At 48.2% G+C, this 18,038-nt stretch overlaps 1 protein-coding gene across 3 annotated transcripts in view; it reads right to left on the bottom strand.

Moving 5' to 3' along the window:
• Window positions 1–7,733: 7,733 nt before the first annotated feature.
• The window catches only part of FGF12 (fibroblast growth factor 12), a 231,185-nt gene continuing 220,880 nt past the window's right edge, over window positions 7,734–18,038 (bottom strand). For all 3 annotated transcript variants that reach the window (XM_028731820.2, XM_028731819.2, XM_028731818.2), the window contains 2 exons: window positions 13,823–14,021; window positions 7,734–8,396 (listed from right to left, as the gene is read on the bottom strand). In XM_028731820.2, the coding sequence (XP_028587653.1) occupies window positions 8,278–8,396; window positions 13,823–14,021 (318 nt within the window). In that variant the 3' untranslated portion in view covers window positions 7,734–8,277. The remainder of the gene's footprint in view (window positions 8,397–13,822; window positions 14,022–18,038) is intronic.

The following is an 18,038-nucleotide window of genomic DNA, read 5'->3' as shown; positions in this document are numbered from 1 at the left end:
CTTCAAGTAATAAGAAAGGAGACCCCAGCTAAACTTCAGGAAGAACATTCTGAGAGTAAGAGCAAATAAAACCATATATCCTAAAGACAGCACAGTCTCCACGGACCTTCATTCCAAGGACAGCAGATCTCTGCAAGCACCCAGGACCCCTGGAGTCTCTCACCGCTCAGAGATTGAGGTGGTGTGTAACACTGAACAACAAATACACAGAAGGGGCTATAACAATGGGAGGTTTTTAAGCAGGTGTTGGGTGGCTGGAACAATCACCCACCTGGCTCACTGCCACCTGATCCCCATAGAATTGCAGTCCAGCCCTCTGCAATGCCAGGCTTGCCTTAACAAAGCAATGACAAAATATTATGGGAATAGTAAAAGGAAGAGGATTATTTCAGCCAGACAGCCGGCATTTGATTTGAGGCCTCAAAGGTCTTGCTAAAGAAGGGAGGTGTTTCTATTTATTTCATTTCAATTCTTTGCTACTAATTCTTCACATTTATTTATTGGTTTGGATCCCACCTTTCCCCAAGGTTGGAACACAGGGTTCTCCCCCTCCTTGCTGAATCCTCACAACAACCCTGTGAGGCAGAGCGAGTGTCTGACCCAAGTGAGCTTAAGGGCCGAGTTGGGGAGGCCGATTGGGGGATTTGAACCCAGGTCTCTCCCTGAACTGACTCTTGTCGGATGCTTCTAGGAATGTCGGGTGCAGTTGTGATCTCCTTCAATGAGCAGCCTCCTATGAGAGAAGGCGGTCCTTCTTAGGGGTGCCAATGAAACAGGTTTCCTTCTGAGAAGCAGGCCTCCCCCCAAGGCTGGGGAAGAGGAGAGTGGCTTAGAATCATAGAATTGTGGAGTTGGAAGGGACCCCCAAGGCCATCTAGTCCAACCCCCTGCAATGCAGGAATCTTAATATCATCATCGAACCTTTATTGGCATCACTTACAAACATTCAGAATAAATAAGCCAGTGTGATATCATCACCATTTCAACAGTACAGTCATTTGCCAAAGGGAAGAAGAGGCGAGCGATCTATTTCATCTCTGTGGGTCTCCAGCAAGGGCAGGATCCTGTAGCGTCCTTCGGCGACAAAAAATCAAATAGAGGAGCTTAGCTACTGTCTTGGTGAGTTCCTGGTCTCTCCCCCTGTAATAAGAAGCGTAAAACCTCTGTCTCTGGTTTCCATGTTGGAATACATAGATGGTCTAGAAATTGTTGGCGGAGATCATCAAACATTTTACATTTAAGGGCCATGTGAGCTAGAGTTTCCACCAGGTGGGCATCGCACGGGCAGATCCTATCTCCTTCTGCCATACCCGCAAACCTAGCCCAAAGGAGGTTAGAAGGATTAGAATTGAACCTAGCCAGTGAAAAAGCCCTTCTTTCTCGCGGGTGGAATCTTAATATTCCCTGGCAGATGACCATCCAACCTTCAATGAAGAAGGGTCCACCACCTTCTAAGGGAGTCTTTCTAAGTTCTTTCTAAGGTTTCTTTGGAATCTCTGTTCTTCCACCTTGAATCCATCAGTCCTGGTCTCTGGAGCAGCAGAAACAAGCTTGCTGTATCTTCCATGGGTCAGCGGTACCTCTGACCTCCCCCATTAGGGCCATGTGCAGCCCCCAGGCTTCAGGAAGGGTGAAGCCACTTGCACTGGGGTGATGTTTATGATGGGATCCTCTGTTTTTACAGCCTTTGCTGCAGGGTCCCCTCAGCCTGAGAAGGCGGAAGATGATGAAGAGCAATAGGAATGCAAGTTCCCGGCCGCAGTTAATTCAGACCCTGCTTGCCGCCTCCTTTCTCCGAGGCTGCTCAGTATTTAAATGGAAGGAATATATTTGTGCGGGGACGAGTCTTGTGGGCTATGAAAAGGCACGCCGTGCAAGCTATTATTATGGGAATGATGTAATGAGCCTGGGAAAATAGAACAGTGTATGGATAAAAAGCCCATTCTTAACAGAGTCTTAAGATGCTAATCCCTGCTCTCTCTCTTTCTGCTCACATTTGGTACCCAGGGATTTCTGCAGTTTTCATCCCTGGTTTATTTTTACAAGACGCAACTTCTGGGGCTGAGTGCGTAAAAGCTTTTGCAAGAGCCTGACTTTGGTGGGGGAACAAAACGAAGACAAAAGTCGTTCCTCTAAGCTGCCCACCTCCAGCATGTTCCTTCCTATGAGATCAACCTCAGCTTCTGTCTCACTCTTTTCCATCTAAGACTCTTGAGGAAGCTTGGCAGTCAGGGAAAAATTATTATCATTAAATCATAAAAGAGGGAAGGTCCTTTTGTGGATCAGGACTTCAATTGGAATAATAGAATCATAGAATAGGAGAGTTGGAAGGGACCCTAAGAGTCATCTAGTCCAACCCAGTGCATTGCAGAAATAATGTAGGAAGGGCTTCCATTTTCCACCCTGAGTCTTCGGAAGTGCAATGGGCAGCCTCTGATCTTCCACTGTGCCTGCCTTGCCAAATTAAAAGCAGCACCTCTTGGCTGGTGAGCACATTGGCAGATTCTTGCATGAACTGGCTCTAAGGAAGCAACATGCAGGGCCCACATCTGCCCCAGGGATCACTGGATACCTGTCAGGAGGGGGGCAGGCTCAAAAGGACTCCATCCCTTGTTACAGAGTGTTTGAGGTCCAGGACATTCGCAGGGAAACCCAAATGCTTGTTTACAAAGCTATTGTGCTACCAACCTTACTGTATGCTTGTGAAACATGGACCACTTCTAAACGCCATCTCCAACTCCTCGAAAGATTCCATCAACGGTGTCTCCAAAAACTTTTTACACATCACTTGAGAAGACAGGCAAACTAATACCAGTGTAGTGGAAGAAGCAAAGATCACCAGTGTCAAAGCAATGATTCTTCAACATCAACTTCGTTGGACTGGTCATGTTTTTTGGAGGCCTGATTATCGTCCTCCAAAGCAACTACTCTATTCCCAACTCAAGAATGGAAAGCGTAATGCTGGTGGTCAACAAAAGAGGTTCAAAGACTGTCTGAAGGCAAATCTAAAAAAATGTAGTATAAACACCAACAATTTGGAAACACTGGTCTGCGAGCGCTCCAGTTGGAGAACAGCCTTTTCCAAAGGTGTCCTGGGCTTTGAAGACACTCGAACTCAGGACGAAAGGGAGAAACGTGCTAAGAGGAAGGCACGCTTGGCAAATCCACACCCTGATCAACTCCCACCCAGAAACCTATGTCCCCACTGTGGAAGGATGTGTGGATCCAGAACCGGCCTCCACACTTACGGAGTCACTTACAGACTCATTGTAAAACCATGTTTATGGAAGACAATCTTACTCGGCTACGAGGGATCACCAAAGAAGAACAGACACAGCACTGTCCCCCTTGCAAACACAGAGCCACCCTCTTTGCTAGCATTTGTGGCCCCCTGATGAGAGGCTGCCTATTATTCTCTCCCCCCCCCCTAGACATTTTCATAAATAAGACAAGAACAGCAAAAAGAAACTGCTTGTGCGTTTTCACGGAACGTAAGAGGCTGGAGCAGGATCAGGCCAGTGGGGCCCCATCTGGTCCAAGAGCCTATTCTCACAATGGCCAAACATTGAATTTGAACATGAGAGCCCTCTCCTCTCTTGTGGAGAGATTACCAGCAACCGGGATTCAGTAGTATTGCTGCCTGTGGCTAGAAGCCATTGATAGCTCTCTTCCCTGTGAATCTGCCTAATCTCAGTTGGTAGCCGTTCCTGCCTCCTGGGGGAGGGAGTTCCACAGTTTAACGATGCACCGCTTGAAGAAGGACTTTCTTTTATCTGTCTGAGAAAGTCCCCCGACTTTCTGATTTTTCTCTAGCATGCACACACAGCCCTCCCTCCCCCTGCACCCCCATTCACACTCCTTCCCCGGACTAGTTCTTCCCGTTGCACTGCATCTCCCGACATTGTTCACACGACACTCTCCTGCACCACTTGCATGGTGTTCGGTGTGCCATCCGAACCCGCCTTGTGTGGCCAGTGCTGGATTTATATATAAGCTAAACAAGCTATAGCTTTGGAACCCACTCTCTTGGAGCCCCCCCAAAAAATTAAAAGAAAAACAAACCAACCTAGAAGTACATTCCCAAAATATAAGATAAAAAACAAATAAAATAAAACCTACATCCAGAAACTGTGTTTTGTGTTGTGTAGGCTCCTACGATGTAAGTCATGGGCCCCACCTGCTAGCCTGCACCCTCAAATATCCCTGGTTTGCTCCTTTCTATATATAGGGTGCCTACATTCTGCATGGGCTGGTCGCATGGCCACATATGCAAATGGCTTGAGATACCTATGAGGTCCATAAATTACCATATGGCATATATTCAACACAAAAAACAGCAACAATTTGTTGTTGGCAAAGGACAGCTGGACATAGAAAGGGCCCCATTACCTTCAGGAGCTTAGGGCCTCATCCAACCTCAATCTGGCCCTGGGTGAGGGGCAGTGGCAGTCCTTGGGGTCTCAAATTTCAGCAGCGTCCCCTGCTACCCTAAAGTTTGGCACCCCCCACCCTGCCTCTCATACACTGTTGGACAGAACTGTTTGGGTGCAGGGCCAGGGTGGCTTCCCAGTGCGCCTGTGCTGGTCGTGCTACCCTAAAACCACCTCTGGTAGGCAGTACTGGGGATGGGCTTATGGAACCAAGGGGGCAGGGACCCCAAAAGAGTTTAGGATCTCCTGGACTGAGCTTCCACAGCTGCTGCCCCTCATAAACCACCATTTGAAGGATTTTCAGGAGCTGAGGGCCTCATGAAACCTAAATCCGGCCCTGTGTGTGGCCATCATGGCTCCTAGTCGAGATGGCTTTGCTCTGCCTCCGCACTCAGAACTGGGATGCCTCTTTGGCTACCAGCTCCTGGGAAAACGGCAAGGTGTGTGTGGGGAGGTAGAGAGGCTCGCTGCTACACTCAGGCACTGCTTGTGGACTTCTGGGCTTTTGTGAGAACACGGTGCCAGAATAGATGGGCCTCTAGCGCGATCTGGCAGCCCCCTCTTGTATGTTCGTATGCATATAAGATTTCTGATTGCACGCAGCACCTAGACACAGATTGGACCCAGACATGTATGTTCAGGGGCGGGAGACAGGATTGTTGGGGGGCAGTCACACACACACACACACACACACACACACACACACACACACTGGGTACCATAGCTGTCAAATTACAGATTTGAAAATAAGGGACCAGCAGCCTCGAAAATAAGGGACCAGCAGCCAAAATAAGGGATTTTCCGGGCTCTGGTATGTTCAGCTTCTGAGCCCCTCCGAGCCAAAGGCAGAAAGCCCAGCCAGCAGCCAAACGAAGCCTCAAGCGGTGGTTCCCACAGCGCAGCAACCCGGCAAAGGGGATGCAGCAAGGAAAACCACCGTCACCTCTCCGCTGGGAAGCTCTGAGCAAAGGCGAGTCCCCAGGCAATGCGGCTTATTTTATCGGCACAAGGCATGCAAGCTCCACCCCCCAGTCGTTCTTAGACTCCTTATTGGGTGAGCAACGCAGCCAAGCAACCCAGTTGGAGCCTCCCTCCTCCCTGGCCAGCAGGGAGGGAGGAAGAAGAGCTGCTTCCTTTGAAACCCAGGAAATTTAAGGGACATCATCAATAAGGGACAGCAGAGGGACACGGCGCTGGGATAAGGGAGTTTCCCGCCAAATAAGGGACGCTTGACAGCTATGCTAGGTACACGCACACACATACACGGACAGGCGGATATGCAAAGGACTTTGGTTCCTTGGACCTGAATGTGTGAACCATCCTTCCATCCAGGGAAAGTGTTCGGGTGTTAAGAGAATTTGTAGCATTTGTACTGTTCAAACAGACTGGGGGGGGGCGGCAGTCAAACTATCGCAAGGAAATTTTGGGAAGTTGGATAGTCACAAGGGAATGTGGGGTGCACATTTTTATTCTTATTCATTTAGGATTATTACTTTGTCAAAATAAAATAAGTAAAATATAAATAAATAAAAGGGAAGGAGAAAGCCTAGAAAGAAAAGGAAAGGGGGGGGGGATAGCTGTGCTTTCTTTCACTGGTCTTGACCAACCTGGTGACCCCCCCCCCAATGTTCCAAGAACAGAAGAGCAGCCTGGTGCTGGATCAGGCCCATGGCCTGTCTAGGCCAGCATCCTGTTCTCACGTTGGCCAACCATCATGGGAAACCAAACCAACCCCTGTGTTGCAAAGAGAACGTCAACAATGTTTAGGCAACACGATGACCATATACCTGCGTAATAGACAATCTTTATAGAATTCCTTCAAACAATAACAAGGTCAAAATGAAATCTTAGACTCAAAGTCTCTGAAAATCTTTAAATGAAGTGAGGTACCAAACTTTGTACAATGAAAGACAAGATGTAGAGCTTTGTATTCAGCAAATATGATGTCCAACACTGAACAGTGATTCCATTTACATTCATTCATTCAAAATTCATTCGCTTCATTTAAAGATTTTCAGAGACTTTGAGACTAAAGATTTCATTTTGAACTTGTTCTTGTTTGAAGGAATTCTATAAAGATTGTCTATTACTCATGTATATGGTCATCGTGTTGCCTAGACATTGATGACTTCATGGGAAACCGGCAACAGGATCTGAGCACCGCTGACCTCCTGCCATTTCCAGAAACTGGGATTCAGAAACATCATTGCCTTCGTCATAATTGCGGAGGCAGAACACAGACACCCTGGCTAGCTGCCATTGCTGGCCTCCCCTCCATGAATTAGTCTGATCCTCTTTTAAAGTCATCCTGGGAATCTGACTCAGAGGCTGAACCTCAGGGATCCCAGCCTGCACAGGATTCCCTGCCTCCAGAACCAGCTGAGCTGGGGCTGGGGCCTGAGCCTGAAGGGTCCTCACCTGTGCTGGATCCTCAGGAGCAGACACCAGCTGAATCCGCTCTGGCTCTGGAGGTGATGGAGGACCCGTTGCCTGCAGGTGAGGTTGCCTCTGGGTCCGGTAACCCTCCAACCTCTTCTGAGCTGCAGAGGCTCAGGGCAGAGAGACGGAGGGAACTAAGTTCCCGCAGGAGGAGTGCTTGCCTCCAGGCCAGGAGAGGCGAGTCACCAGAGGATCGGGGCTGCCCTATGCCTCGGGGCAGATAAAAGCCAGCCAGCCCCAGTCCCAGGTTGCGGGAGCAACATTGTTGGTTACCTGTTCCTGCCAGCACCCTGACCTGCTCTCCTGAGTTCCTGACCATGCCCGACTCCTCGCTTTGGACCTCGCTTCGCCCCTGACGGACAGCCTCCTTACCCTCAACCTAGGACCGGATTTAGACCACGCCACATGGTAACCCCCCCCCCCCCCGGGACCAGCACACACTGCCTCCTATAGAACCATAGAACTGTAGCATTGGAGGGGTTCTGGTGGTCACCCCTGCAATGTGGGAATTGTTCATGGGGCTCAAACTCACAGCTCTGAGATGAAGAGTCTCACACTCTACCACCTGAGCTTTTCCTTCTAGCTATGCCCTGTGTGACAGACTTTCTTTTAGCCATCCCGAACCTTCAGCTTCATTGGACGTCCGTGAGATCCTTGAGTTATTAGAGAGGGAGTAAATCCTAAAAGGAACTTGAGATTCGGATGATGCATTAAGCAAAACTCATTCCTTCCCCTCCAGTTTAAACAACCTGCAAGGATCTCGTTTGCTGAAAACTCAACGAGGGGAAACGGCCGCGGATTGGGAACCCCACAGCAGCACCCGGTTCCCAACTTCCACACTCCGCCACAAACTGAGCTCAACTCTCCAAAAGCAAATTCGTTTTATTTTTTTAAAGATAACACCTTTATTTATTTAGTCATTTATTATTTGTTAGATAATAATCTGTTATAATTATTGTTAGTCATTATTATGCAGAGATGAACAATTCCCCTCCCCCTTGGATCACGGAGCAAACAGTTTTGCTGCTTTTATCTGTTGTTATTTTTATTTTTTTTCATGTTAATGGAGTCCCGATTGAAAATATATATATATATATATAACTCTATATATATATCCACGTATATCCTTTCTCCCCTTCCCCCCTTGGCTTTGGGCATGTGTGGCTGGTTGTGTGTTTTGTACTCTAAAACGTTGCAACAGGCAAGATCTCCTCGTCCTACACAAAGGAAAAAAGGGTTGAGTTCAGAATCTTAGCCGCTACTGGAAGCTCCTGCCTTGCTCCTCCGCCTGCCGCTGCCTCGGTGAGGGTTGGCTGGGTGGGATGAGTGGGTGGGTGGGTGGGAGGGAGGGAGGGGGTGGGTGGGAAAGGCCTCGGATGCAGGGATGGGCGGGTGTCTGTCCTCTCAGCTATGTCGAGTCCTGGTTGACGACTTTGCCTCCGTTCATGGTGGGCGTCCCCGAACTTTTCCTGGAGCGGCCTTGCTTCTCTCCAATTTCATGCAGCGATGGCTCTCTGTACATGCACACTGGAAAGAGAAAAAAGAGAGCCGGCGTTAGCGTCGCCCACAGAAGCGGAAAGGGCTGCGTGTGGCTAGAGCAGGGGTAGGCAACCTAAGGCCCGGGGCCCGGATCCAGCCCAGTACGTTCCCGAGCACAATTCAAAGTGTTGGTGCTGACCTTTAAAGCCTAAATGGCCTTGGTCCTGTATACCTGAAGGAGCATCTCCACCCCCATCGTTCTGCCCGGACACTGAGGTCCAGCACCAAGGGCCTTCTGGTGGTTCCCTAACCGCGAGAAGCCAAGTTACAGAGAACCTGTTACAGGGCCTTCTCGGTGGTGGCACCCGCCCTGTGGAACGCCCTCCCACCAGATGTCGAAGAGAAGAACAACTACCAGACTTTTAGAAGGCATCTGAAGGCATCCCTGATTAGGGAAGCTTTTAATGTTTGATGTATTACAGTATTTTAATATTTTTTTGGAAGCCGCCCAGAGTGGCTGGGGAAGCCCAGCCAGATGGGCGGGGTATAAATAATAAATAATAAATGATGATGATGATGATGATGATGAGACACACGCAGGGCAAAGCTTCCTTGCAGGAGGAGAACGCATCTCTCCAAAAAGCCGTCGCCACTTTCCCTTTGAAGGGCTTCTGTTAAGCTCCCAGCTCATGTCCCCTTCCAAGCCAAGGCCTTCCCAAAGCACGGAGGAGGAGGCGGGGAGGGGGGGGGGTCTGGTCTCTAACAGATAAGGCTCTTTCCAGTCCCCTCGGAGTTATTTTTCGACTTGGAGCCTTAGATGCCAGACGCACAAAGGAGGAGCCCCAGTCCGCCCTGGTTGCTCCCGGCACAGATCCATCTGGCTTTAAGAGGTTGGGGAGGTCACCCTTCCTTGGGCTCCCGTTTCTTATCAGCCCCAAACAACAGAGGACTCAGGCAGCACCAAGCCCAGTGACCTGGATTGCCAAGGCCTTTGATCTCAGCTGTCTGAGGCGAAGACCCAGCTCTGTCTTCCTAGCTTGAGCCAGAGCCTTGTGGGTTCGTTTCAGGTCAGGGCTGGAGGTGGGTGGGTGGGGGCAGGACCAGCCTTTCCCAGGTGCCAGAGGGATGAGGCGCCAGGGATCTTTCCAGCTCCATGCAAGGCCCACCGAAGCTCAGGGGTGGCATGGCTGCTTTTCATGCAGAAAATGAATGGAAATGGAAATGAATTTGGGACAACTTCCATTCTCATACAATTTCCTAAAGGAGAACCATTTCAAAACCCTCTGTCAGTGGTATTTAACGCCTTATAAATTTAATTTAATATCTGTTAGGATCGGACAGAAGCTGGAGATGTGGATTAAATAAAGCAAATCACCTTTTAGAATTGTTCTAATATATATATATATATATTATGGAAATCAGGTGGATATCTCTGATATGGTAGGATAGCCTAACCTCTGGTACCTAAAGTATTTATGTTTGTTCATCTGAAAGATGCTATTCCAGTAAATGATCAAGAAATAGTTATAACTCTTGCTAAGATTTTAATAGCTAAAAATTGTGGGGGAGCATGTTGCCTACAATATCTGAATGGCCTCAGAAAATCTGGGCCACAGTAACTATGGTTAAGCCTAACTTACCACATAAGAATGCATACAAACCAGCCTAACAGGTTTATGGAGGAAATGGGTGATTATTATTATTTTTTGCAATGTTCTGGAACAACATCAGCAATAAAGTCCAAGCTAAGGCAGTTTTCCACCTGCTGTAACATTATTCCTTTATGCTCTTTGGTTTATTTTGTTTAATAGAAACAAATAAATAAATGCAGGAGAATCTCCGGAGTCAGGCTCCCGGAGCTCAATGTATAGAGCTGGTTTATGGGACTAAAGTGCATTTTACAACGCCAGGTCTTGCATGCTGCTGCTTCTCCAAAACAGCACTGTGGGGAGGGGAGGTGGACGCCTCCCACATTTGCAAGCTTTTCGTACTGTTGGAACATCCAAATTGCAGACGGGCTGGGGAGCTTTTCGCTGCAGAGGAGTAAAATCCACACAGTTTGTGTTCATGCTCTGTGTTTCTTAAAAGCAAAAAGACTTGCCGCTGTTTGGTTTTTCTCCCTGCTGCCTAATGCACTTCCCACTCGCCCCTCCTGCTGCCAAGTGCCTTTCTCAAAAACGGGACATGGGTTCAAAGGAGCTCCTTGCTTTGCAAAAGTGGATTTGGGGTGAGCAGGCGAGAGTAAGCCGGGGCAAGCGAGGAGAAGTGTGTGTCTCAGCAATGGCTTGTGCCCAACGGAATGGCAGGCAGGGAGTCCAACAGGAGGAGTAAATAATAATAATAATAATAATAATAATAATAATAATAATAATAATAATAATAATTTATAATTTATACCCCACCCATCTGGCTGGATTTCCCCAGCCATTCTGGGCAGCTTCCAACACAATATTAAAATACAGTAATGCATCAAACATTAAAAGCTTCCCTAAACAGGGCTGCCTTCAGATGTCTTCTAAAAATCTGGTAGTTGTTCTCTTTGACATCTCATGGGAGGGCGTTCCACAGGGTGGGCGCCACCACCGAGAAGGCCCTCTGCCTGGTTCCCTGTAACTTGGCTTCTCGCAGTGAGGAAATTGCCAGAAGGCCCTCAGCGCTGGACCTCAGTGTCTGGGCTGAATGATGGGGGTGGAGGTTTCTCATTGCTTTTCTCCCAAGAAGCAGGCGTCTTTTAATTTCATGGCTGCTGTCACCATCTGCAGTGATCATGGACCCCAAGAAGGTAAAATCTCTCACTGCCTCCATTTCTTCCCCTTCTATTTGCCAGGAGGTGATGGGACCAGTGGCCATGATCTTCGTTTTTTTGACGTTGAGCTTCAGACCATATTCTGTGCTCTCCTCTTTCACCCTCATTAAAAGGTTCTTTAATTCCTCCTCACTTTCTGCCATCAAGGTTGTGTCAATACTGGGGCTTTATTAAGGCTGCGGAGCCATCTGACCACAGCAAATTGGCAAACAACAGCAGCCACCTGCATTGCAAGGGGCTGGATTGGGCGACCGCTGGCGTCACTTCCAGTTCTGCACTTCTGTGAAGGTCACGGCAAAGGCAGCCCTTCTCAGACAAGTCCCTCTGTCCTACGCGGGGAGAGAGACTGGGGAGAAATCACAGCAAAGAGGAGGAGGAGGATAGCAGCTCAGAGAAAGCCTGGTGAAGACAGGGGAGCCTTGGCAAAGAGGGATGGGGGCCTAGCCTTGTGCCGGGGGTGCTGGGACTCCAGAGTAAAGACGCAGGGCAGCCTGGGCGTAGCTGCGACCTTGAGGATGCAGCGGAAGGTGGGATATTGAGGCCAGTTTGCACAGCATCTGGGAGCTTTCGCTTCCTCCTCTGCCTGCCATCTGTTTAAGGGGATTGCAGAGAGAGAGAGAGAGAGAGACGCTGACCCATGTCCGTCTCCCGGAAAGGGATGCTTAGAGCCTGTTTATCACAGAGGTTGGGAGGGAAGAGAGAGCCAGTCTCCTAGCAGAAGCAGTCAGAGCAGGGGGACAGGGATGCTAAGCCTTTGCAGATGAGGCAGAAGGAAGGCAGCTTCCCTGCTTACAGAGAAACCACACATGCCCACCCGAAGGCATCAATGCCATCCAGATTTTTCCCCTCTGGCACCCGAGACCTAGGTGACAGGGGTGTGTGAACCCAACACCACAGGTGGAAGGTGTGTTTCGGCAGCATGCTGGAACAAAAGAAGGGCGTCCTGGATGAGGCTAGTGGCCCATCGAGTCCAGCATCCTCACAGGAGGCCCATTATGGGAAACCTGCCAGCAGGACCCAAGCGCAAGAGCTCTCTGCCCCCCCCCCCCCCCCCGCTGGTGGTTTCCAGCAACTGGCATTCAGAAGCATTGCTCCCCAAAACTGTGGGGGCACAGCAGAGGTATCTTGGGTGCTAAGATGAGCAGAGGGTGCCTTCTTAGTTGTCCCTTCTCCCTCAGAGGCTCAGGATGTGTGTGTGGTCTTAGCGGAGAGGCCTTCTCTGTGGTGGCCCCTAAGCTGTGTGACTCCCTCCACACAGAGGCTCGCTTGGCACCTTCATTGCACAGCTTCCAGAGGATGCTGAAGACACACCTGTTCACACTAGGCTTATGACACCTCAGGTATATAGTTTTTAGGAGCCATCTTATTTTGAAAAATTTAAGTTGTTTTAAACACAATGTATTTTTTTTAAAAAAAAATTGTGCAAGACTATGTTCTGATACTAACGCTATGTTTCATACATTTGAAGCACACGCAAAGTGCCTTCCCAGAGAATTCTGGGCCCTGTACTTCGTTAAGGGTTGCTGGGAATTGCAACTCTGCGTGTGGTAAACTACAATGCCCAGAATTCTCTGGGTGAAAAAACGAACTTTGAAGGTATATTGTGTTCACAATTTTTAATGTATTTTTAACCTTCTGTTGGGAGCCGCCCAGAGTGGCTGGGGAAACCCAGCCAGATGGACGGGGTAGAAATAATAAATTACCGTATTTTTTGCTCTATAAGACTCACTTTTCCCCTCCTAAACAGTAAGGGGAAATGTATGTGCGTCTTATGGAGCGAATGCAGGCTGTGCAGCTATCCCAGAAGCCAGAACAGCAAGAGGGATTGCTGCTTTCACTTCGCAGCGATCACTCTTGCTGTTCTGGCTTCTGAGATTCATTTTTCTCTCTCTTGTTTTCCTCCTCCAAAAACTAGGTGTGTCTTGTGGTCTGGTGCGTCTTATACAGCGAAAAATACGGGTATTATATTAGTAGTAGTAGTAGTAGTAGTAGTAGTAGTATTCAGCCCAAAATGCAATGTGAAATCAGACTAGGCTACGCACCCCAGCAAATGCCATTTGCAAGCAGCACAGTTGCATCAAATTTATCCTCTGTGCATTTGTAAGGGAATGCTCCCTTGATCAGACTTAGGACTGAGTCCCCCTGGCCAGCTTGGTTTGATCCAGTTGGGGTTGCACTGTGATTTGGAATTCTTATGATGAGCCATTCCCAAATCGAATATCACATATGCAAACAGAGCTCAGCTTTATCCCTCTGAATAGATGTGAAATTGGGGGTGACCAAAGCCTGACCAAAACATACCTCCATAAGCCAGCTGTTAATGGGACTTTATCAGTGATGTCTCCCTCTCTATTTTCATGGCAGGGTCCTAAATATATGTGTCTCCCCCCCTTTGTCATTTTATAGTTGCAACAGGTCACCAGCGAAGAGCAGGACCAAACCAAATGCATTATGCCAAAGAAGCTCGCCAAGCAAACGAACGCCAGCTCTCTCGGGCAAGTGAGCCCAGCTGCATTTTGCACAAGAGAGCGAAAGAGAGCCTGGGGAGCAATCTGATTTTGCTCAGCATCCCTCCCACCCCAAAAGGAAACACAACTTCTTCACCAAACACCCACCACCACCACCCAAATGCAGAGAAAGCAAAACTGGGGACTCCGCCCCTCCCTACCTTCTATGGGTTTTGGTACAAAATGTGATGATGGTTTGGTCTTTTTCACCCGGTTCCCCTTCATAATCTGCCCTTCTTTATTGAGCCCCAAGAACCAGGCTCTCCCGGATTCCTGCTGCCGGTACAGCGTAGAGGAATATATAACGTAGTAGTTTTCAAAAACGGACTCCTTAAATTTGCACTCTGGCGTGAAGATGTCCTGCAGCGAGGAAGAGAACAAAAGAGGGGGAGAGGGATTAATGCAGAGTCGCTCCAGAGCAGGCGCCGGCCAAGAGATAATCTGTGTACCTCTTAGCGTAATCTCTTTAATGAAGAGAAAATAAAATTAAAAGAGGCAGGCCCAGCCACCAGCAGCTGAGCAGAAACTCAAGAACCAGTTGCTTGAAAGATGCAACGTTCAGCTCCATCGCATGTTCGCAAATTCTTGTGGTGTGAGAGAGGGCCAGAACCCCCAGAGTCTTTCACTGCTTGGAGGTGAGAGAATCATAGAATTGTAGAAAGGGACCCTGAGGGTCATCTAGCCCAACCCACTGCAACCTTGGCATTAGAAGCACCACACTCTAACCAACTGAGCTATCCAGAATCGGGATGCCGCGCACCTGTACAGGAACATAAGACGGTGCCTTGTGCTGCCAGACCATTTGGTCCATCGAGCCCACTGTTGCCAGAGTCTGCCTGGAGGTGCCACTCAGGGGGTGACCTTGGGCCAGTCGCTGTCTCTTAGCCTAGCCTACCTCACAGGGTCGTTGTGGGGATGGAAGGGGGAGGAAGAGGAGAACCACGGACGCCACTTTGAGATCCTTGAAAGGAAAGGGCGGAACATGCATGCAATAAAATGCAATAAAGTGGGGGGGGGCCCCTGAACTCGGGACCTTCTGCTCACAAGGCAGATATTCTGTCCCCAATGCTGTGGTCGTTCCCAGCTGCAATCCAACCATAGCGGTCAACCTTCCCTTTTTTTGCAGGAAATTCCCTTATTCCAGCGCCATTTCCCGGTGCTTCCCGCTGCTACCCCGGATTGTTAGATATTCCGTAGACTGTCCCTGGGACAGGTGAGGCTGCTGATCCCTTATTTATTTTCAAATCTGAAAGTTGACAGCTATGAATCCAACAAGGGTGTTTTGATTTATACACCATGAGATCGTAAAAACAAACAAATACACAACACACAGAAAGCATGAAAATACTAAAATAGGTTAAATACTAAAATAGGTCCAGTTGTGGCCAACTCTGGGGTTGCGGCGCTCATGTCGCCGTTTACCTTCCCGCCGGAGCGGTACCTATTTATCTACTTGCACTGGTGTGCTTTCGAACTGCTAGGTTGGCAGGAGCAGGGACCGAGCAACGGGAGCTCACCCCGTCACGGGGATTCGAACTGCCAACCTTCTGATCGGCGAGTCCTAGGCTCTGTGGTTTAACCCACAGTGTCACCTGCATCCCTTTCAAACAAGAATTTTAGCAGGTGCCAAAAAGAGAGCAGGCAAAGGTACCTGCTTGATGTAAATAGGCAGGGAGTTCCAGAGGCAGGGGCTGTCAAACCAAAAGAACAAGTTCCTTACAGATGTGGAACGGGAATTACGTGGCAGCTGTGGCAGTGCTAATTCCACCCCCCCCCAAGCAGTGTGGTGGACACATGTGGGATATTGGCTTTATACCCCAACAGCAACACCTTGAACTCGGCCCGGTAGCAATTCAGAAACCAGCACAGGACTCTGAGCGCAGGGGTCATTTGCTGACAAGGCCTCCCTCCTGTCAGCAATCGCGCTGCAGCATTCTGCACTAACTGCAAGCTCTGGATCAAGCACAAGGGAAGCTCCACATAGAGTGCATGGCAGTAATCCAATCCCCTCCCCCAAAATAATAATAATAATAATAATAATAATAATAATAATAATAATAATAATAATAATTATTATTATTATTATTATTATTATTATTATTATTTTGTCCCCAGGCAAGTAGATTTGCAGATCCCCTGAAAAAATCCTTCTGTGGTTTTCCCTGCAGCCCCCAAAGCCTGCTCTCCAGCAAGCAGAACTGGCAGAGCTGTCAACCTGTTTGAGACTTCTCAGTTGATTGATGGCCTGCCACTTAACCAATCGACTGATGGAATTGATTAAACCAAAATTAATTTGCATTTCGCTCAAAGCTTCAATCGGGGAGCTTTTTACAGAGACAAAAGTGCGAGATAACAGGCAATTTAAGCAAACAATTTATTGTAGAAAGGAGGGGGGGGGCTCTCTCTTATCCCAAGTACATGCTAGAAGCAAAGGAGCGGTTTTTAAGGTGCCCATAAACTTGCAGCCTCACTGATTAAAATGGAGTAACGCCAGCTAAGCAATTTAAGCTTATAGGTGATTAATCTACCAGTTAAAAAACTGGAGGTCTACAAGTGGCAGGGTATAGTTTTAAAAAACATAATCTAAAAGGCATCAGATGTACCAGGATTGACTTTACACACACACACCCCTCCCCAAACACCACCTTGGCTGGGTGAAAAAAAGGCAAATTCCATGCTAGGGACCATCAGGAAATGAATTGGAAACAAAACTGCCAATATCATATTCTGTTGTAGAAATCTATGGTGCAACCGCATTTGGAATCCTGTGTGCGGTTCTGGTGGCCTCGCCTCAAAAAGGAGATTTTAGGGTTTGGAAGGGTTCAGAAAAAGAACGAAAGATCTTTCTCCCCAGTTCTCTCTCCCCATAAACCTCACAGTGCCTATGATAACAATGTCTCACACAGAATGCAACTGACATTCGGAAAGGATTCTTATGAACTGAAAAAGGAGATGTTATACGTACCTTTGTCATTAATGAAAATATTTAAATAAATTAAAAAATTAGAAAAAAGATAAGGGCAACCAAAATGACGGAGGGAACGAAGCTACTCCCCTTTGAGGGAACGTAGCCACGTTTGGGACTTTTTAGTTTAGTGAAGTGGCAAGTAAGAGGTGAATCCTAGAATGGTAGAGTTGGAAGGGACCCCGAGGGTCATCTAGCCCAACCCCCTGAAATGGAGGACTCTCAGCATGAGGTCTCCCATCCAGTTTGAAACCCCACCAGACCCTGCTTAGCTTTGCAAAGGCGGAAACAGAATTGTAGCAACGAGAAGAGTAAGTGCTGCAGGAAACGGGTTTTCTTTCGGAGTGGGTTTTGGGAGCCAACAATGCAAAGCTGCCTCGTACGACACACTCCTCACCAAGGAAACAAATTTCCGAGCAGAAAGCACAGCTTTTTAGAATATTTGTTTTCTGTTTAGAAAAACGGCCTGGCACATTATTGAGCTTTGCAGCTCTCTCCTTTCTGGTGTGCCCCTCCCCACGCCAAAAAGCACGAGAATGCAAAACTGAACAGGAAGGCAGAATAATTGCTCCCATTGTCGCTTCACACAATGCACTCAGGACTGTATACACAGCCAATTAAAAACAAGTGTTATATTTATTTTTAACGCTTCACATCATAATCCTCAGTGCATTGAATGAAACAGCCATGAGACTCCATTTCAATGGGTGTTTCTATATAGGAGCCCCCCTTGGGTGGGGGGTGGGGGTGGATGTGAAGCTTGACATGAGCTGAATTGTTTTTCCAAAAGTAAACCTCACGTTTGGGGTCCCTTCTGACCCTACAATTCTATGATATTTGGATACTTTCATTTCCTGTTGTCCATTAAAGGTAAAGGTAAAGGGACCCCTGACCATTAGGTCCAGTCGTGGCCGACTCTGGGTTTGCGGTGCTCATCTCGCTTTATTGGCCAAGGGAGCCAGCGTACAGCTTCCGGGTCATGTGGCCAGCATGACTAAGCTGCTTCTGGCTAACCAGAGCAGCGCACGGAAACGCCGTTTACCTTCCCGCCGAAGCGGTACCTATTTATCTACTTGCACTTTGACGTGCTTTTGAACTGCTAGGTTGGCAGGAGCAGGAACCGAGCAACAGGAGCTCACCCCGTCGCAGGGATTCGAACTGCCGACCTTCTGATCGGTAAGTCGTAGGCTCTGTGGTTTAACCCACAGTGCCACCTGTTGTCTATTGGACATTATTAGAATCACAGAATGGTAAAGCTAGAACGGGCCCCTAAGTGTCATCTAGTCCAACCCCCTGCAAAGCAGGAATCACAGCTAAGGTGACAAGAAGCCTTGTTTCCAGATCTAAGCCTTGAATGAATTATCATAGGCTCATTAAATAGCATTTAAAGTTAGACTTTAGAAATTCACCAT

The sequence above is a fragment of the Podarcis muralis genome, chromosome 6 (genome assembly GCF_964188315.1).
Source record: "Podarcis muralis chromosome 6, rPodMur119.hap1.1, whole genome shotgun sequence".
NCBI lineage: Eukaryota > Metazoa > Chordata > Lepidosauria > Squamata > Lacertidae > Podarcis > Podarcis muralis.
This window is presented reverse-complemented; position numbering and strand designations above follow the sequence as displayed.